We start from the raw sequence: 22,199 nt of genomic DNA, 5'->3' as shown, positions 1-22,199 counted from the left end.
AAGAAGGACTGAGGAGTACAAGATACTTATACATTTACTTGGCCACTTCTATTGGGTGGGTCTGCTTTTTGGGAGGTGCTGTTTGGGGGTGAGGCAGGCAGGGATAGCATTTATTTACTTTGGTGTGTAGGTCAGTGAGGAAGTAGAAAATGCTTATTAATTGAACCCTCCTCTAGTGATGACTGTAACAGTCTGTTTTGTACAATATGATTATTTGGGGAGTTCAGGATTGACAGTAAAACAGAGTTTTTCTTCTCTTTTTAACATAATACCTGGGATGAAGTGGTGAAGCTTGAATGAGCGAGTGAAAGCTGCTTCTTTCGATGCTTTCTATAGCACTATAACTAATGTTTTACACTTCCAAAGCTTGCAACACATTGGATACAAAATTCTGTAAAATGGTGTGGACTTTAATGGGATTCTGCCAGACAAGTTATTCTGGTCACATGCCAGTTGCCAGGGCAGTGTGTAAGGTCTAGACATTTTCCTAAAGAAAGTTGGTTGAAAAAGTCAGATGAAGGTTTACTTGGAATAGAAGTGAATTCTCAAGTTCCTCTTATGACTGAAAACTCACACTGAAGTCTCAGCTGATCTCTGCAGAGATTTGGATCTACCAAGACCCTGCATCCCTATGTCTCAAGACAGAAACTGTGGATAATAAACACCTAGTTTGGGATGTTTACTTGGAAATCATTAAACATTACAATTCAATTCAAGAGATGCTCCATTATATCCTTTAGTGTAATTTCTCTGAGAAACAGATGAAAGATGCACAAAAATGGAGGATTGGACAACTCTTGCTCCTTTTATACACTCCTGAGTTGCTTACATAAGAATTGCCATTTACTGGGTCAGACCACAGGTCCATCTTGCCATGTGTCACATGATGGCAGAGAGTGGTTGCTGAAAGGAAAAGTAAACTGGGTATGACCAGGGGGGTTTTCCACCCATCCCCTCTCACTTGCACCTCCAGCATTTAAGGTCTAGGAAGTTCTGATTCAGAGGCTCTACCCCTAACTCCCATGCTCAATAACTACTGATGTCCCTTTTCTCCACGAATTTGTCCAATCCCTTTTTGAATCTGGCTAAACTGTCGGCTTCTGCAGCATCTGGTGGCAACAGATTCTGTGCTTTAATTAAACACTGTATGAAAAATAACTTCCTTTTGTTAAACTTACTACCTACTCATTTCATTTTGTGATCCCTAGTTCTTGTATTGTGACAAAGTAAATAATAAATCCCCGTTTACTTTCTTTTCACCATTTTGCATTTTGTAAACCCTTATCATGTCTCCCGTGAAGTAACTCTTTTCTAAAATGAATTGGCCTAGCCTATTTACTCTCTCTGCTTATTGACACCCTCAAAAAACTCTAGTAGGTTGGTGAGGCACAACTTCCCTTTGACAAAGCCTTGTTGATTCCTCCCCAGCAAGTTATATCCATTCATATGCTGAATAATTCTTTGTTTTTCTTTATTATTGTTTCTACCAGTGTTCCAGGAATAGAAGTCAGACCCACCAGCTTGTAGTTCCCTGCATCCCTGCTACAGCCTTCTTTTAAATATGGGAGCCACAATGGCAATCCTCCAGTCCTTTTGGTACAAGGCTGTTTTTAGTGATAGGTTGCATACTATAGTTAGGAGTTCAGCAATTTCCGATTTGAGGTCCTTCAGGACCCTAGATTGAATGCCATCAGGTCCTGGTGAGTTGCTACTGTTTAAATTTATCAATTTCTTCTACAACCTCATCTACTGAAGCCTCAATTTGAGACAGGTCCACTGACTTTTCCTTAGAAAGGAATGGATCTGGTGATGAAAGTTCCCTAACATCACACATTGAAGACAGATTCAAAGAATGCATTTAGTTTCTCAGCAATGGCCCTGTCATCCTTTAGCACCCTTTTATACCCTGATCATCCAAAGGCCGATTGACTTCCTGGCAGGTCTTTGGCTTCTAATGTACTTAAAGACATTTTAATTGTTACCCTTTGTCTCTCTAGCAAGTTCCTCTTCAAATTCTCTCTTACCTTGTCTTATTACAGTTATACATTTGATTTTTCCAGTGTTATGCTTATTTTATGTCAATCCTCGTTCAGTGTTACTTTGCTCTAAATCCCCCACCCAATTAGCATGTGCGGATTAAGTAAGGAAGTTGATTTTTTGCCTGGGATTGGAAGTGCTGTGGTTTAATTCCTGATCCACAGTACCTCAACTGTGGTATTGCTGTTCAAATAGCTGAGGGGGTCAATTGACCTAATGGCTGATTGTTTTTCATTCAAGAGGTGTTAACAATCGACTCTCCTTTTAATGGTCTTGCTCTTCCACCAATCAAGCTAACCCTTAGTAGGCTATAAACAGACCTTGCCAAATGAAGCAGATCTGCCTTATCAGGGTGTCTCTTGGCAAAGCAAAGAGACTTCACTCTGTGAAGCAGACACCACTCACTGTCTCACAGTGTCAGGCCCCTGTCACTGACAGAAGCAACCAGGCCCCAGTCCTGATGGGCAACATGTAAGCCACACCTCTGCAAGTTGGGAAACCTAGGCTCAAAATCGTTAGGAGTACCTGCTTGGGCAGGCTGGAGAGGGCAGACAGCTCCAGGCTGTCCACACTTTCCCAATTTAAGCAAACAAATGTCTACCACAAAATAACATTATCACTACCCTTTGTGGCAGCCACAGATTTGGGCATTTGTGGCTCAACAATGGGCACAGACATCTACTTTCACTTTGCACCACCATAACAAGTTTTATGGCAGCACAAAGGCAACATCTGTTCATGGCCTTAGGGCAATTTTACTGTCTTCTGCACAGGCTCCTTAGCTCTGTCAACATCATAGATCCACCCATGGAAACCAGTCTTCAGGAACAGCTGGGGATTCAGCTTTAGTTATGCAGGAAAAGGAAGGTGACTCCCTGTCCCTGCTCCATGCAGCCATAATGTTAAAAATATATTTTTTTCTTCATTCTGCCTTTCAAAAACAAAGTGAGAATTATATCTGGGGGCATGTTGTAGTAAAAAAAAAAAAATAGGATAAGATTCACCTTTTCATTTGTTTTCCTCTTTCTTGTGGAGAAAGATTCATTTAATATAACAATAGCAATATAATTCAGGGGAAAACAGTATTTAACAGGAATGTCATTTAAGTGCATTACTTAGTATAATAAAAGGCATTCTAGAGTGACTTAGCCCTTAAAAATGTAAATAACTACAGCAATAGAAATATGGCTATAGCATGAGACTAACTCTGTGGAAAAGGTCAACTGATTATCCAAGCTGATTATTTTGGACTCAGATCTAATACCCTCACACTAAGTATAAATTTACTTCACAAATAATGTTATGCGACGTATGTAGAATTAGAGCCCTTTGTGACTGCAAGTCAGAATAAATAGTGTATGGATTTCAAAAACAGAGTATATGGTATACTGGGCAGAGATGCCTAATGTTCTACTCCTATGCACTGGGGACCTGAAATATTTAAACTGTTAATTTTAGATAAATGCGAAATAATGCATTGAGAAAGCAAACTGTGATTTTTAGCTCTATCCTGAGACTGTGCATGCAGCAAGCCAGGTTTTCAGTTTTAACTGTGGTGCAAAGTATTTAGGATAAATTGATACTTAATTTACATGATCAGTAATTAAACATGGGTGTGTATTTGATGCAGGCATCTGCACTCAGAACATGTTTGAAAATACAGTCTAGTATCTTGGGTGCTAAAGGATAACATTCTTAACAGGAAAAGAGATCCAAACCCTGGAATCCTCTTCCACAGGGTACGTATTCTTTATAGCCAAACAATCCTGTACACAATGCATGTTTTCACTAGATGAGATATAAATATGACTGGTGACACTTTTTAAGGGAAAAATATAATTGAAAAGCACTGCATTTTACCTTCTCTGTAATTATACGGTCTACACATTGTTTCCCAGTAAGTGGCAAATTGCATTTTTCCAAAATCTTGTGGGTGTTGCCCTGTATTTAACAAGATAAAGACAAGTGTTAATGTTTACGAAACAGAATTCAGAAAAGAACAAAAAATAAGGTACCCAAAACATCACAAAAAGAGGCACCCAGAATCCTTGAAGCACGTACTATTGCCCTACACTGGAGATCCTACATAATGTCAAACATTTTGGGCTAGACTGAGGCTTGGATTACACATCTATACAGAAATTAACCATAAAATCTTATTTACACATACCCACCCTATGTCCTGCCTATTTCTGCGTCCTACCTTGGCCTTCAACGCCTCCTGGCTGCCCGGCCCCTACAAGCACAGGTACCAGCCCCGCTGCCACTGGCCAGGCCGCAGAGTTCCCTGCTGCCCCCAAAGGGCCCTCCCACTCCCTTCCCCCACTGGAGGGCAGGTGCCTCCACCAGCTCCCCCACCCCGTTGAAGCCCCAACATCCAGACACCTTCCTCCACCCCCTTAACATACCCATCCCCTCTACAGACACACACACACGCACCCCACCAAGACAGTCCCCAAGCCTTGGCCCTCCAAACCCCATCCCCATCAACTTACTGACATCCTGCTACCAGGGCTGATCCCACCACCCTGCCTGGCTATATGCCAGCCATGTGCATGTGCACACAGATACACATGATGACGTCTGCCTCCAGTCACCCTCCCCCTGCTCTCCCCACTCCCAAGTAGCTCCTTGCTATGGAAAACCAGGAAGTGCTAGGAAAAAATTTGATGCTGAGCACAAAAAAATCCCAGACATTTGTTGATATTTTAAAAAACCACCTGGATGGACATGCAAGGACCCCTTCAACAGGTTGTGTCTGGGAAAACCCAGACATATGCTAACCCTACTTCTCCTGGCACATGGAGATAGGGAATAGGTGAAGCTTTAAGTAACCTGTGCTGTTGAGCTTGTGTAAGGCAGTTGCAGCCAGGCAAAAGGAGGCAAGCAACTGTGCTTCAAAGGGTGTGGACACCGAACACTTGGGACACCTATACATGTGTAGCAAGGCTGCTCCAACTTGCTGTAATTACAGCGCATCAGAACAGAATCGATTAATCGAGTCTGCCAGAGCTTAGTAATTACCCCACTCCAGCAGACTCCAGCATCTCATGCATTAGCATCCCCACACTGAAAAATGGTGATGGGGGCCCTTTAACTAAAGCTTGTTCGACAGGGAAAAAGGTGAACTGCTTCAACAAGGAAGCAACTCATACATTCTAATTGTTATGTGTGAACAAGCTAAGAACAATTAGATTTGAACACTCCTACCTCCAGGGTTAAAGTTGGAGCAGGTTTGTTTCTGGTTCACTTGTAACAATTAGAACATACCAGCTGCTGCCTTTTTTAAATGCTGCCCTTTCAAAAGGGCTCAAAGTGTTTGTGTGTCCACACCCAAAGAGAAATCTCTGAACAATCATGCCTCCAGGAGTGGTACAGTTATACTCCTACTCTGGGCTGTACCTACAGACACAATTTAGCTTTCTAGTGTTATGTTAAAAGCCAAATAATGGCTATGCACATGGGAGTTCAGTGAAACTGCAAGGAAGCTTTCATCCCCATTCAGTCTATACACTCTACAGAAACACATGTACTATATTTTTTTGCTTTGTGAGGTGCATTGCTCATTTCTGGGAGTTTGAAACTTTATTATTACTATCATTATTGTTTCTGTTGTTGTTATTGATAATAATGATGATGATACTAACAATAACAGCATGAGCAGATCCAGGATTTCATAAAGGGGAGTGTGGGAGCAGTAACCTATGCTGTAGGGGTGGCTGCACCCCCATTCCCACACTCCACACACACCAGGGGGACAGACTGTACTACAGAAATAGCAGCAGAGCAGTAAGTCCTTCAAGCAGGTAAAAATCTTCCCTCCCCCCCTCCCTTCCATTCCATGCTCAACAGCATGTTACCTCCCATCCCAAAACCTGCCTCCTACTGCTACTGCCACTGTCCCTAGCTGATCTGGGGGGCAAGGTTTGTGGGGTTAGTTCCAGACCTGCACCTCCCTCTCTCTAGCCAAGCCTGGCAGCAGCCAGGGAATTTCTTTCCCCTGAGCCTGCTCTAGGCTTGCTGCTGCCACTGTCAGCTGAGTCCAGCTTTGCATGCAGCCCAGCTGGAGAAGGTAGGAGTGGCTCTGAAGCTACCCCCATCAGGACAGCCAGAGACAGCAGCAGTGGGCAAGAGTCAGAAGGGGGAAGAGAAGGGGACACACAGCTGAGTATGGAGGGGAAGGCAGGGATTCTTACTTGCTTCAGGGACTACTGTTTGTCTGTTGGATCCATTTTGGAATAAGAACAATGATAACAACAACCATAGCTCAGCTAGTTTCTCCTCTTCCACAGACTCATCCATCCGTCTGCACCTACCTGGCTTCCTGTTGGCACTGCGCAGTCCTAGTACCATGGCCACCAGCCAGGGCCTGCATGGGATAGGGTGCAAAGCAGTGCGTCAAGTAGCCATCCCGCCCACCACGATGAGCCGTTGCTGCTGCCGTGCCAGACCAGGAAAGTCGGAGAGCAGCTGCCTTGAGGCCAAGCCCCACCACTGTCCCCTCCCCCTTCCCCTTTTTCTCCTCCCCACAGTTGGCATGGACTACTGGTGCAACGGGGGGCAGGCAGGACAGCTGCTTGGCGCATTGCATTCCCTGTCACATGCAGGCCCAGCTGCCAGGACTGCACGGCTGCAGTGCCAGTAGGGAGCTGGGCAGGGAAGAGGCATGGCGGATGCAGGGAGCTGGAGGAGTCTGTGTTCTGCATGGCCCTAGCTGTGGTAGACTGCAGCAGCACAGGGCCCACCCTCCCTCCTCAGGTTCCCAGTGCCAGATAGGATCAATTGACTGGCCAGATATGCCCCGCAGGCCATATTTTGCCCACCCCTGTCCTACTCCCATCTTATTCCAGAATCAGCCATATCACAGAAGGTCACTGCAGGCTCTGACATGCTTATTTATGCACAGGATTTACAGAGAGTCTGCTCCACAAATAGTCAGTTCTAGCCACTTTGGGGGCACAGAACCCAGAGCAATTTTTCATGTAATCGAGTCACCCAATAGAGATTTCACACAAATCCAGCTCCCTCCCTTTCCCCAGACTTTATGTCAACATAATCCAGACCAAGATTTTGGATTAGATGGAATTTTACTATCCCAAAGTGTTTTATACAAACCATAAATCAGCCTGCAAACATAATGAACAGGAAGCTTCCTTCTGTGATACTGTTCATTGGCAAAGCTAGGAGACCCGGGATTGGGGCATTGTATGTAATAATTAGAATCGATTTTGATACAAAGCTTCCTCTCTGAGGAGACACTTATGTAGGAGCACACATGTTTAAAAAACCTAGTAGAGGGACATAGGCGGAAAAAGCTCTAAAAATGTAGAAATGGACAGGTCACTGCACCTTTAATTACTTGTAGGCAACTAACAGCTGCAGCAGTAAATGAACATCCTTACTATTACTTCATTCTTTTCATTTTATCTCTAATTTTCCTTTCAAAGAAGGTCTGGGAGTGTTGCAAGCCTAAATTAATCATCTGACCACACACGAGTTTTTTTGTCAGGTCTCCTTAGCATAGCTTGGGCAGCCAGACCTCAGCAGATTCTGTTCCTGGTTTCTGAAAAACTGCATAATACATGTGGTTCTCCAGTGTTGGGACCCAGGGCAGCCGGCCAGCAGCTTTTTTTGACTTTTATTCGGGCAGATAAGGGTCCGGGGCCTTAGAAGGCTGTTAGGCGGGTATTTGTGACGTTTGGAGTGGAATTAATTAGGCGGACGCTTATCGGTTGTAAAGTAAGATTATTTATTTATGCCGTCAAGGTGGTGAATAGCGGAGGTCAGAGATATTTGGTTAGTTATAGCTTAAGGTTCGTAGGTCATATGTCGGTCTGTATAAGAGTTTGTCGGTCGGGCAGATAAATGGAGAAAAAAGTCGGGCCGGCAGGTCGTTGATTTATGTCTGATTAGGTCGAGACGGGGGAGACTGACAAGTGATTAATCTGTCAGTTATTTTTACGCATACGTTTAGAGGTTTTTTAGGTGTGTGTGCAGAGGTCTCTCACTTCACGGAAGTGAAGACGGGTTTTATTTGTGTAATAGCCAATTGTTTTTCGCCATGTCATAAATTTAATTAGAATCGCCAATTATCTAGCAGTCTTTGCTAGGGTGTTATCATAGGGACACTCCCGGACACTCCCCTGTCATTTCGACCAATTATAATGATTTATGTACAGCACAGAAGGCTAAGTTTTATTTTATGTTGGTGTCGCAGTTATACATTTTTTTTGACATGCGCAGCAAAAAAGCGGTTATTATTATTATTGTTAACCCTTAGTTAACCTAGTGTAAAAAAAAAAAAAACTGTTTTGAATGGTTTTATTTGTTTGTGACATGGGCACTACTTAATTTGGTTGTGACATCCAGGATTTCTTTTTTCCTATGAGGAACCACTGTTTCTTTCTAATTTTGCCAGCAAGATCTACATCTGGCATCAAGGCAACTACTCAGATGAAAATGACTCCATCTTAATGAAAGTAATGACTTGAGACAGAGATTGACTTAAGTTGTTCCCGTCTCAAGGACCTTCCTGCATTCTGCTCTCATAACAGAACCAAGATTGATTTGTGCTGTTTTAAAAATTTTCAGCAACACATCATAGAACACCTTTAAGGTCACGTAATATCTCCTTGGGGTGTTCTGCCAAGATTGAACTGTACAGTCCTGTAGAGGTGACGACATGAAGACAGCTCTGTGACCCTGATTGCTGATGAATTTCAGTTTCTTGAATGGAAGAGCCAAAGATTATCTTACTGCCACTTATCATAAGAAGAGGCTTTTAGAAACCACTCAGCCTACAGAGCAGCATCAGCATGAGAACCCAAACAGAACTGCAGGATCTGTTGCTGTCTGAGTCTAAGCTGGTTTGTTTGGATAAAAGAAGACTGGGCAGAGCCTCCCTAACCAAGCCTGTATTAAAAAAGCTTCTCTTGTGCAAAAATGTATTTAATATTTCATGGCATCAAAACTGTTTATAACAGAGAAATGGAATGTGAGCTCCTCAGCTAGAGGTCACCTGTCCAACCCAAAGTAATGGTTTTGGAGAAAGTTAAGAGGTAGATCTTAGCTCCCAGGGTAATCTCTGCTAATAAATATCTGCCACTTCTTCCTTAAAATAACAGAAGTATAAAACACAGGTCATATAGGTTAGATTAACGTAATAAATAACTAGATCATCCTGACCTATTCCAAAATAAAAAAGTGCTGGTTTCCCAAATCTCCAGAATAAGCAGAGAGGCCCATCTGACAATCTTCCTGTAGAACTTAAACTTGCTTTATCACATAGAGGCAAACAGCATAGAAACTGTGGTAGAAAACTAATCTGCTGCTAATGTAGTCTGACAATACCCAAATTCAATATTCCTCTGTCCCTTGTGAAGTATGCTTGACAATTTCTGACTCTGCAGTAACCTTGGCTGGTATCCATTTCCTTTATCCACTAGGTTTTTCCATGCTTTTTACTTCATCTATTCCCCTACTCCCTTACTCAACCAGTAACCACAGGCATCTCTGAAGCCTTGACAGATCTCATATCACTTATTCTCTTCTTACTGCTGTAAGAATTTATTTCCCTCCCTCTCTTCTGTTGCCTTTCAGTCTATCTCAATACTTCACACCTTGGCTTGTTGTGTTAATCCATCACTGGATATTAAAGCCATCTTTAAATTATCTATTTATTTACAAATCAACAAGGCAAACATGGGCCTGCATCGAAGAGTCTGGAATGTGAGCGGATAACACACAAACAGGGGACATTTTTGGCTGTCGCTAAAACATCAACTTTTTATCAGTGTAATAGCATTCTCTTTCTAAGAGTGGCTGAAGTGCGTTCATAAATTCTTTCACTCAGTAGGGTAGTGGAGAGGATGAAAGAGAGTTCCTCTAATGTTTGAAGTGCTTGTTAAATGTGGATGAAACAGCAGTTTGTGAGAAACTCTTTGTGGGTATAAGAAATAAGCAGACTTGAACATAAAATCAGCTTGGGCAGAAGAAGTCACCCTGATAAAACATTTCTCACTTTTGGAAGTGGTGTTGCTGTGTGCATGTGACAGCATCTGAAACCCCAAACAGCAACTTTTGATTTCTGAATTTTACATTAGTATATTTCCAACTTCACTCTCAGAGCAGCAAGAGAAAGCAGTACAGAAATAGAGATCCAGGATCTAGTACAGATAGAGATCCTGAGTTTAAAATGAAGGCTCTCTAAGGAGATATTCTCAATTTAAAAATAAATCAGTAGTTTGTGGGTAGACCTCAATACATGCCAATCACACACAAAAAAAGTGGACCTTATGTGTTCTGAACATCTACTATAGGATCTTATTATACACTATCAGTAAAGTATTTGGAGAGCAGGTGACAATTATAGGCATTCAACTAAAATAATAATTTTTATTATGATTATTAGTCTTAACATTTTTCCCTGATTTAAAACAAAAACAAAAATCTATGGATGTAGCCAATGAATATCAGCTCTTGACATCATGTGTTTACTGAAAATTATGTATTTAGTTTATCTTTTGTAGTACCTTCCCACAGCAAGAAAAGGCAGGATAAATAATTCAGAAATTCCCACAATAGGTTCCTATAAAGAAATGTACATCAGACATTTCTTATATCCAATGGTCTGGTTATATATACATGCATATGTACACAGCATTGCACAATTTGTAACAGTGCAATTATCTCTGCTTTTATTCTCTTCAGAGTTCATCACTTCTACTGACTAAAACCATCTTGCAAAGAAATTGCAAACAGCTGAGATATTATGTTAATACTATTTCAAATAGATAAACAAAAGGTTGGCAGTTAAGAAGAGCTGTATACAGAATTTCAGCCATAACTGAACTGTGTAACTTTTGAAGGTTAGGAATAAGTATTTATGGTCAACATGCACTCATACCAAAAAGTCATGTCTGGATAATGTTCTGGAGCAAACAGAAATGGTTATCCATATATACAGACTGGTTTTGTGCACTAAGTAATACATTCTTTGCACTTTCAATTGTCTACTTCTAGACACACATGCATACAAACAGGTACATACATATGCAACCACTTATTCGGTCAACTAGGTTCTTAGTTTGTCCTTTCAGTCCGTTGTTTGGTATGAACTGTACAAATTCTATATTTTTAATGGGAGTTTTGTTGACCACGTTTGACCATGTTGGACCATTGTTGACCATGTTGACCTTGTTCCAAAACTAATCCCTGAAACCAGGTTTGTTTTTTTGTTTTAAATAAAACCCAAAATATTTACTATGCCTACCTTTTATATTTACTAAGATGCAAATTCCCTATGATATCCCAAGTATATTTCAGTCTAGCTGTAAGCCCCTAACTGGTTTGTGTAATGAGAGCCATAACTAAGCTGCAGGTTCTACTCTCAGAGATGTACCAAAGGTTTGCTCTAGTTGCAGAAACAAACAAATTAGAGAAAAGATTAAATGAGATCATCTTGCCTAACAGCCTATAACTCAAGATTATTTGAAGTACATTTTCCAGCATTCTGAACAATCAAGTTTTGGAAGTCTCACTTGACTTGGATTCTACAAGTAGAATTTTAATATTCTCAACCATCACTTTCATATTTTAATCTCATCCAATTTTATCTCCTATATCAGTAGCTCTCAGCCTTTTTAGATTCAAGGTATCCTTCAATAGAGTCTCCTTGGAAAATGTCGGCTCTTGGTTTTCATTCAATTTCTGACTACAGAAAGATAATAGAGCAATTCTTCTGTTGCAATGAACTTAGACAGAACACAACAGGTCAGGATGTTTCTAACACTATGTTTAAAATTTCTGGGTTCATTTTGAGCATACCTAACAGTGCTAACACAGTGTGACACTTCATAGCACCCCCGAAAGGATCTCAAGGCACCCTCCCCCACGCCACCCTGGTTGAGAATCACTGCCCTACATATATCTTTGGGTGCCACTGAGCAGACCATATATAACCTTCAGATACATGTAGATTTTATGGTTAAATCCCAAAGCTACCTGGAAAGGACTTTGAACTTCCATCTCAGCAAAGTGCTTTCATTACCAGGCCACAGTCTGGACATTACCCAGAGTCTCTGTGTTGAAGCTCACTCACTGAAACTTGCATTTAATATTCATTGGATAAGCAACACTAGGAAAGTTTCTGCCCTGTTAACAGCAAGGGCCCATTGAGAGCAAGGGCCCAGGCTAGGACCCATAGCCAAGAGTGGTCACACATTCTATGGCTTGTTCCCTTCCTTCTGCCCCCACAATCTCCTTCTCTTGGCTACCTCCAATTAGAGCACATTGCTGGGAAGATGATGTAGGTTCAACCCCCCCTCAGTGCTTACACTGAGCTATTAAGCTAAAGTGTGGTGGGGTCTTCCTCTTCCTCTCACATGTAACACCCACTGGTTGTGGGTTTGCCTAACTAAAATTTCAGGACAATCCTATTTTACTGTGCAGCTGCACAGCCAGAGTGAAGCTTTACTGAGCATATTCAGTGGGCATGTGTGTTCTTGCATGCCCACAGCTGGATTACAAACTATGTAACTGCCATCTCTCTATTTAGGCATGTAAAGTGAAAGCGGACTTTGGCCTTGTGTCTCTCCTTAATATATGGTATACTACACACATGATATACACAATACTATACACACTACACATAGTAGACTATGCATATATAAGGATGTGCATGTGTGTGCACATGCGCATAGGCATGCTTGCACATGTCTTTTTAAATTTCTACCTTATTTTTTAGCAGTGGATAATAATAGTAATAAGTCCGAGATGCACCAACCAAAAATTGGAACCTTGATGTCCAAGGCAGCACACAATTTAATATTAAAGGGGCAGTCTGAAAAGCTAACATCCTTATCCTACAATTGCTGCATATTCTGACCTAGAACTGACCTGGATCCCTTATTTACTTACATTTGAACACATGAGCAATTTTATTGACATCAACTAAGCATACAAGTAAAAAGTCATCACATATAGTTCTTATATTTAATAAGAAAACATATGAAAGCAAACTAAAGTAAGTACAGTTCTGTTGAACTGAATCAGTGTAAACATCATTATAAACTTTTTCTGAGGAAGACAAGATTTCTGTTTATCATTTTATGCTTCATTGTGAAACTATATTATTCTTTTGTATTATAAATAACTCTCTCAAACTCCCAGTGCTTATTTCTTTTTGTTGCTTGGTATTTATGACCCCAATCCTCTTCAAAATATATGCTGGACACATTTCACCTGTACCCAGCTAAGTGGCACTTATACAGCTGCATAAGTGCAATTCCTGGCACTTAAGCAGCATTCTGGTTCTATTTCCACATGGGGCACAGCAGGATCACCCAGGTATGTGCATAACTGCCAGAAGTAAAATGCTGAAGTCAGGAGGAGGAGGAGGAGGGAAAGAGTGGTCAGTGGGATGGTTGCTGCCCTGGGAGGGAAGGGGTCCTTGCTCCCAATGGCCTGTCCTTATTTTGTATTAAATATTCATTACATAAAAGCAGTGAGATAGCTTCTGTCTCCAAGGCTAAGGTAAGAATGCTGGGACAGCTTCCTATCCCAGTAGGAGCCATCTCACTGAGCCACCCTGCCTCTCCAGGCCTCCCTTACCATTCCCCAAGGCCGCCCTGTGGAGCAGGATCTACAGGAGGCCGAGCAAAGGTTCTAGGCGATGTCCATCCCAGGGCTGTCCACATTCTCAGTCGCTGCACACTCCTTGGGCCACACTAGCAGGGGCTGCACAAGTAGGATCCATTAGCCCCAGGGGCTCCATGCCCCTCTCTGCACTGCACTGTGTACCCAGGTGCCCCTGCCACAGCACCACGTGTAGGGTGCTTCCCTTCTGCACCATATATGCCTGGTGCACCTCCACTGCTGCACAGTGTGCCCAGTGCTTTCATGCTGCATCCTGTGCCCTGCCACACCAGAGCACCAGGCATCCTTCCTCTCTGGCTGTACTGTGCACCCCATCTCACCCTTAGCTCCCCAGCTGCAAGCTCCCCTGCTGCACCACACCACTCAGACACCCTGGGCTGCAGGCTGCGCTGTGATGCACTGCTTCTTGGGGCAGGGGCAGAAAGGGGACACTGGAAGAGGGCAAGCCTGGTTGCTGCTGCAGCCAGAAAAAGAGGGGGACGGCAGCAGTCGGATAGGAACCTGGGGGCTACAGTTTCTTTGTGGGCTGCATGCAACATATGGGCCACCAGCCGGACAGCCCTGGTCTAGCTGCTGGCCTAGTGGTTAAAGCCTTTCACTTGAATGTGGGAGATGCAGTTTCACAGTAGCATAACTAGGGGATGGCAAGCAGGGCACCAGCCCTGGACACTGACTTAGAGGGGGGCCAGTTGTCCCCCTCCCTCAGGAGTCTTTGCCATGGCAGGCACACCCAGTCATGGGAACAGGCCAGGCACAGCTTGGAAGCCTGCCCTATCCCAGTAGAGTATCTAGAGGAGGAGGGGGTGAAATGATGCCCCACCCAAGAAGGCTCTGCCATGGGAGGCACAGCCCTTCCCTCAAGCGTGAGGGGTGAACAGGTCAGCAGAAGCAGGCCTGGGGACTCCACACTGCTGCCTGTCCCTCAGGGGCAGCAGGCAGAGCCCATGCTGCTGCAGGAAAAGCAGTAGCAGCTGCTGCTCAAATGCCGCAGGTAAGACTCCTCTCCCCACCTCTTCCAATGGTCAGCATAATTGTCCCTAGACGCTGCCCTGCCCAGGTGCTAAAACAGCTTGCTATGCACCTCTGCAGCTTTAACCCCGCTCTGAGGAAGGGACCCCTAAAAGCCTGGGTCAGCAACTCCCTAGGTAAGTGTCCTGACTACTGGGCTAGAGGGTGGGAGTGCCTCTCTCCTCTGGTGTCAAAGACCCACTCCTTGTGCTTTTTCCTGCTCCTAAGACTTTAGGACTTGCACAATATTACATGTATACCTGGGTGATTCAATGCTTCCTTAAAGCCTATGGGTGCCTGTACACTGAGAGGCCTATGGGTGCCCGAGTGCTGGGAGGCTGCTCTGATTAATCAAGTCTGATGGAGCATGGTAATTGTCACGTTCCAGTAATGTCCCGCATCTCATGCATTCATGTCCCCATGCTTCAAAATGGTGGCAGGGGCGCTTGAACTAAAGCTCGTTGAATGAATTTGAGTTCAACATCCCCACCACCATTCTGAAGCATTGGGACACTGATACCCAAGACATGGTGGTGCTTTAATTAAGGTGGCTCTTGGAGCAGCTCTAATTAAAGTGTCCCCCCTTACTCCCAGAGCACATGTAAAAGTGACCTATGTGATCAGACTGCAGCTGCCTGAACATGCTCAGTATGGAAGTGCAGAGCCAGCCTAACTACACACATGCAAACAGAATATAAACTGTGGCAGCTTTCTCTATGATATTAAGTGGTTTCATTGCAAGTCTGTGTGCGAATACACTGGCTGGTATAGTGTGTATTGCCTGAACAAAATATATATTTTTAATAAAAATAATACTTGTAATATTACAATGGAAGTTTTTAGCAGAATAGGAATACTGATGTTTTAATAATTCATAGCAATAAAAGTAGGTATAAGACTAATATAAATGAATATAGGATTATTGTATAATATTACTAATTTAATCACATATTTTACATTAGCTTGCAAAATGAGACTGAGACACAAGGGCTCTCTTCTGTATTACATCTGTTTTACATTTAGAATCTGGTCTGAAAATAAAGATAAGGAACATAAGATGAATGTCCCAGATCCATTATTTTGGTTGTGCCAAAGCAAAATATATAATCGACTAGTTTTAAGAACAACATATTACAACCATGAGGGAATAAACCTTGGATTTGGTCAATTAACTTCACTGTAATGCTTCTCCTTCATACATGCCATTAACGTAAGGCTACATGCTGCCAACACTTTGAGCGTGGAGCTCTTGTGGGAGTTCCACGTTAGAAGTGCTTTCAGATAAAGGCAGCTAGAAGAGTTTGGCCCAGATTTTCTCCTGTTTATTACAAGACAGCCACAGCAGTTTACACTAGCAGAAAACGTGGCCTTTTAATCCCAGTGACTTGTACAAAGCTAAATGTGGAGAGTGTTTATTTCACTCCGTAGTGGCTTTAGAACTTATAGAATAACCTGTACGGTTTGCAGCATTTGAAACTATGGCTTTTCTGTGCTAAAAACAGAAGTCATTTATCAAAGGCACAAGGAACTGTGTGGGCAATTGCTGTAAACTTTCCTATGGTGCTTGTCAATTGGCCTCAACTATTAGTTTGACCAAAAAAACTCCACTTCTGGAGTGGGACCACCACCTCATTTCCCCCCCAAGAGGGATTTAAATAAACAGAGAGTTTATTTACTACAGTCCTGATGAAAGAGGCTATGAGAGACATTATCCTGATCCTTGTTAACTCACATTAAAACTACTATTGCTATTTTGTTTATTATACTTCAGTTATTTCTATATTCAACTGTGAATTTAAAAGGTCATTTTTAATACCTTAGTACTGGAAAATATACACACACATTCACACACACAGCTCTCCACGGGCATAAAGTCTGTCTTCACTATTGCAACGTTTCCTAAAGTATAGGGGACACTACCTGTATGCCTCTGATTTGTTCCCTCCAAAGCCTCAGCCTTCAATGTTCATGAAAAAGGAAGTCTATACCTTATTATTTATGATAGAGCAATATAAAGCAGATAGTGTATCAAATCATACAAAAAAGGCCTGTTTCATCAAGCTGTCACTATCAATTTGGCCTGCAACTTCAGCAGTAAATTTATTTTCGCCACCGTGAAGTGACACTCTGTGGAAAACAACCTTTTTCTGTCACTTTTAAGTTGAGGAGCAAGCCCCATCTGTAGCATCTGCCACAGTTCCATCATTTTACACTTATATTAGAATTACATAAAATCATTAAAAAATGTGTTCAATTTGAAAACATTGGATTAATATTTCATTTCTTAAAAGGGAAAGATTTGTATACAGGAGCCAAATGAATGTGCTAACACCCTACTGTGCTTCTACCATACCTAACAGAAACACTAGAAAATCTCCCCTAAAAACAGAGAGAGACAAGTAACAGGACATGAATCTTGTTGATACAGTGCAAAATATTTGTTTAGTTCTTCTCAACTAGAAGGAAGGGAACAAGCCTCACCTTGGCTGAGTGCTCCATGGTCACGACCACTTTGGTTTGTGAACTCGATACTAAGTCCATGGCACCACCCATTCCTTTCACCATCTTACCCTACAAGAGAATTTTAAAAAGGAAAAATTAAATACCTTGCAATATTTAGTACAAGAAAAACCAATTTAAAATAAGCTGGTTATTTTGCTGCACAGAAATGGAAGGACTGCATGATCACCAGCTTTTCTATGACACCCCCCAGTCTTATATGGGAAGAACTTGACTAGATACAACTACGATTGACAGTTACACTGTAGGAAATATGCAGCCAATTGTACTTCACTGTCCCATTCTGTGATCTATATGGTATAAGTAGAAAGTTATGAATAACATATCTGTCATAGTGATTCTTGGAGTAGTTCCAATGAAGACAATGGAAATAAATCCTTTACTTGAATCACAGCTTAATCCCATGAGTAACTTTAATTTTGTGAAAAGTCTTCATGTCCTTATTGGATGCGTTTAACATTGAACTCAAATGAGACTACTCTTCTTTAATGTTCAAGTCCATTACTTAAATGGAGCCTTGGGGCGCGTCCACACAAGCGTGCACATGTGTTTTGTGGCACCTTGAAGACTTTTGAGGCACCGCAAAACATATCCCATGTATGTGATTCAGTTAGCCAAATTTAGATACCATAAAATCCCAGTATAAAAAAAAAGGACTCTGAAAAAAGCAGCACAACAGACATGGTAGCAGCGTGCGCCATCTGAAACTGGAACCTGGCCAGCCCCGGAGGAGATTTGTTTTCCCATACAAATGTGAATGCAGGAGTACAGTTGTATTTCAAATAGGTTCAAAAGAATAATGGTATGTAAAAACATCACACACCTAATGAAGACATTATGTGTTATGTAATACAAATATCATTATACTACTGAAGTGTCATATCACTGTTTCTAGGACCACCATTCACATAATTAGCTATATGCTTTGCTTGGACTGAAACAGAACCAGAGTCTCAATACATCATTAGGAGTGTAAAGTTGGATCCTAAATTTCCTGTCACTGTTTCTCACTCATATTGGATGGGTTCATGACAGTCTATATCATATCAAGGGCCAGGAGCTCCCCAAAACATGATGTTCCAGAAAAATCACTCTTGTTCCTTTATGTCTAAAGCAGGCCCTACAGAGCCCAACAGATCTTAGCTTGTTCTAAATGAAAACACAACTCTAGATACCCATTTATAGTTCTTACTAACCCTGCACGTTTACAAGTGCATTCTGTTTCTCTGAAAGCTTAAGCTAAGTTTGATTGCAGTTGCCACGTGCCAGATTGTTTGTGAGATGAACTGAGTACCTATGTGCAGAATTCAAACTGTCTTAAAATGAAACATTTACTCTTCCTGGAAACCGGTCTGCAAGAACAGTTAAAAGTTGCAAAATATTCTGTTAAAAACTATTCAGAGTTTTTGACATTGGGTACTGAAGCAGGAACTGGTTGGGGTTTGGGAGGGAACTATATGGATCACTTAGAGAAGTTACTGTTTATTTGTATTTCGTTTTCAGTCAACAGGGTAAATTGAAGGAAGGACAACTGTTCTCTCTTTGCATCTTGATTCAACCCTCTTAATTGAAATGTTATAATTAAATAAGCTAAAATATTATAATCAAATAACCTGTATTAATAGGATCAACTGCTGTTATTAACTCCTTAAAAAAACTAAAGTATTTTAGTTGACAACTGATGAAATAGTTCTGGAGATTTATTATATTTCCTGACATGTTCATAACGGGCATGAACACTTTTTTTCTTTTATAGGTAAGGTTTATAGGATCCCTTGTATATTAATGCTGCTAGCCTAAGATTTCAAAGGAAAATGTTTATTTTAGTAGCAAAACTTCAAACTGTCCCTGACCTCAAAATGCTAGAAAGAAGAGCCTTTTAATGTCATCTCTGATTGACAAAGGAGAAAGGTTTTTCAAAAGCAGCTTTGTACCTTCCAGGGAGATCCAACATTGAGAATGTATGTATACAGGCATGGATCCAGGGGAGTGAGATGGTGCAGTCGCATCCTGCTTTTGCCCCCACTTCCTAGCTGATCTGCATGCAGGAGGAGACCTAGAGATGCTCCTGCCCTGCTCCAGCCATGGGCTAAGGTTGTGCAGGGAGCTAGGCTCAGCATGGGACAGCAGCAGCAGACTGCAGGTTCTTCCTTCTAGCACCTGCTCCCAGGCCTACCTCTCCCCAACAGGTGTTCCCCACTGGCTGGGAGCAGGCGCTGGAAGGAGGAACCTGTGCACCACCACCACTGATGCAGGCATGGGTGAAGGCCCAGGGCTACTCCTGCCCCAATCTTACTCTGCACTGCATGAAACAGCTGTGAGGGGAGCCAGGCAGCATGCAGGGTCCATCTACTCCCAACCAGTGGAAGGCACCTGTGCGGGGGTGATCAGGGAGCAGAGGCTGGAAGGAGGAAACTGTGCAATGCTACTCCCAATGTCCCTGGCCAAACCTGGCTCCTCATGCAGGTATCTCCCACAGCCGCTGGCTGGAGTAGGGCAGGAGTGGCTGTAGGCCCACCATGTCTCCAGGTCAGATGGGAACAGCAGCAGATATATCAGTGGAGGGTGGGTGTGGGGGTCCTCCTGCCTGGCTCCCCACTGTCCTCTGCCACCTGGGGTTCAAGCTACCCCTCACCCTAATCCGATGGTCTGAAGGATGCCCCCCACCCTTTAGTAAATCCAGGATCCACAGATTTGTATATATTTCATATATTTATATATTCTTAGAAAAGACAGGCAAGGAGAGAAGGAAGAAGCATACTCTTGCTTCCCTGATCCTTTGAGTCAGCAAAGCAACTGCAAAGAGTCCATAGAGCTGTGATGACTTCTCTCACATTGTCAAGCCAAGACTTGTAGACATGTAGCTAACTAGAGAGGCTTCCTAATAAAGCCCTAGATGATATGGAGCAGAATATTCATATGATGTACTGTCTGTACTTACCCTGAGGGTAAGGAACACTTTATAGGGACCAAAGGAAACCTTTAAATTGAAAACATAGCTTCACAAAAGGAAACTGAGTTTAGCCTAATTTTCAGTTATAATCCATGCTCACTGAGAGCTGTATGCTTCAACATTACCCGTTTAAATATATGTAAAATAGGTTATCAGCTTGGTTACCTGCACACACTGGATATAGCAAGTTGGTCAGAACACTGCCTGCCTTTCCTTTCTTTTATCAGATAACAATGAGCCACGTGCTTCCTCCCATGTTTTAGGTTGTGTTCCTTCAGACATTCTTAAAAACTGTTATTAATGCTTTTATTTTGAAGCCCTAGCAGGTAAACCACAGTTCTTACGTAGTGCCTACCTGGTGATGAATATAGCCATTAAAAACCCCAGAAAGACCAGTTTAACTCATCCATAGAATCCAATTCAAGCTGACTTGCTAAATAACTTGAACAAATTGCCTGAGATGGAGAAAGGAAAAATTGTGTCTTTGTAGGTATTGCAGGATTTTGGAATTGGAAATGAATTTCCAAGAGCCAAATGCTTCCTTCACATTCAAGGAACGAAGCTGAGAAGAAGGGAACTCAAAACCAAATCAGGAGAGGAACAGTGCACAACTGTTCCACTTTCCTATCCTTAAACTTGCACCCTGAAGTGGCCTCTGAGTCAGAGTGATAGAGAAGTAGGGCTGGAAGGGACTGTCGCTTGTAGGTACTGTAGGGCTTTGGTCCTTTCTTGATAGATGCCTTTCTCCCAAGCGACGTCAGGATGAGATTGGGCTCTGGTGCCACCTAGATGGTGTGGGTGCTGCTCCTACTTTCCTGCCACGTCTTTGATGTTCCTTATTGGGGAAGCAGTTCCCTTCAAGTGGCCCCCAAAGTGAACAGGTCTCGACCCTGGTCTTTCTTTGTGGGGCTCCAAACCTCACCTTTACCCCACCCTTACCACAACCACGGCCTGGGCAAACACTGTACCCTGCAGGTCTTCCCCAGGATGATCTCTTCTCATCCAGACCGCCTGCCTCTCAATGGGTCAGGCCTTCTCAGCCAGCACAATCTTTCCTACAGCTGGTTCCTCAACTTTGGGCCGGCTTGGGCATCTAAACCTGCCCTGGCTTGGGGCTAACTGGAACTCAAAATGAATCCAACAGAAAATATCCAGCCTCCGCCAACAGACCCCTGGGATCCTGTCTCCCATTGTCCACTTGGTCACTTGGGGGGGTGGGGGGAGGGGAACTCGCCCATCCCTTCCCTCCTAGTAGTTGTAGGGCTGGGCAGCTACCCTGTGCCCCACCCTGATCTGTCTGCCACTCATTTGGACTCCTGCGATGAGTATCGGGGCTCAGGGATCTGGGACACACTAGAGGAGCTTTTACTGTCCCTCTCACAGGGACATCCAGAGGACTTCAGTGATCCTTGCAGACCATACTGGAGTAAGGGAGTTGATATAAGAATCAGCGGCTATTCACAGACAATTTATTAACTAAAGGGATGTAACCTTTCAGGAAAATGATGATGAATTCAGTCAGACAGGAAACAGCATTAATTCCACTGTGACATTGTTGTTATTAATGAGCGAAGCAGAAATGAAAAGCAAAAAGGGGTAGAGGAGCCCGGGGCCCACAGTAGTGTAAACTAGGTGTGCGAAATGGGCCGTATTCGATTTGGATTCAGCCCAAATCAGGGACAGTAAATCGATTAATTGATTCAGATCATTGTCCTGATTCAATTTGGCCGAATCTGAAACTGAAGATTCAATGCTGATTTGGAGAATCAGCGATTTGGCCATAGACATGGCTTTAAGTTTTTTCTACATACGTTGAGGTATCAGGCATGGCTCGTGAATGCTGCAGTGGTGTGGTGGGTGGAGCATTCCTCAGGAGCATGCCCCCCAGAGGTGCTTTCAGTCCACTTCCAAGTCCGCCACCATGCACATCGCAGGGGGGTCCCTGCCTTGGTGATCAGCTGCTGGGGGACCCCAGGTGGCCCCCCAGACCCAGGAGGCACCAGCTGCCAAGCCACGGGGGCACAGG

General features: G+C 42.9%; 1 protein-coding gene across 1 annotated transcript in view; it reads right to left on the bottom strand.

Annotated features, from left to right (window-relative positions):
* Positions 1–22,199, bottom strand: part of OXCT1 (3-oxoacid CoA-transferase 1) — a 147,792-nt gene that overhangs the window by 9,762 nt on the left and 115,831 nt on the right. The window contains exons 14-15 of the mRNA XM_006274734.4: positions 17,182–17,271; positions 3,898–3,978 (exon numbers count right to left, since the gene is read on the bottom strand). Coding sequence (XP_006274796.2) covers positions 3,898–3,978; positions 17,182–17,271 — 171 coding nt within the window. The remainder of the gene's footprint in view (positions 1–3,897; positions 3,979–17,181; positions 17,272–22,199) is intronic.

Source organism: Alligator mississippiensis, chromosome 3 (assembly GCF_030867095.1).
Source record: "Alligator mississippiensis isolate rAllMis1 chromosome 3, rAllMis1, whole genome shotgun sequence".
Classification (NCBI taxonomy): domain Eukaryota; kingdom Metazoa; phylum Chordata; order Crocodylia; family Alligatoridae; genus Alligator; species Alligator mississippiensis.
Note: the sequence above shows the minus strand (reverse complement) of the source record. Positions and strands in the feature narration are given on the sequence as shown.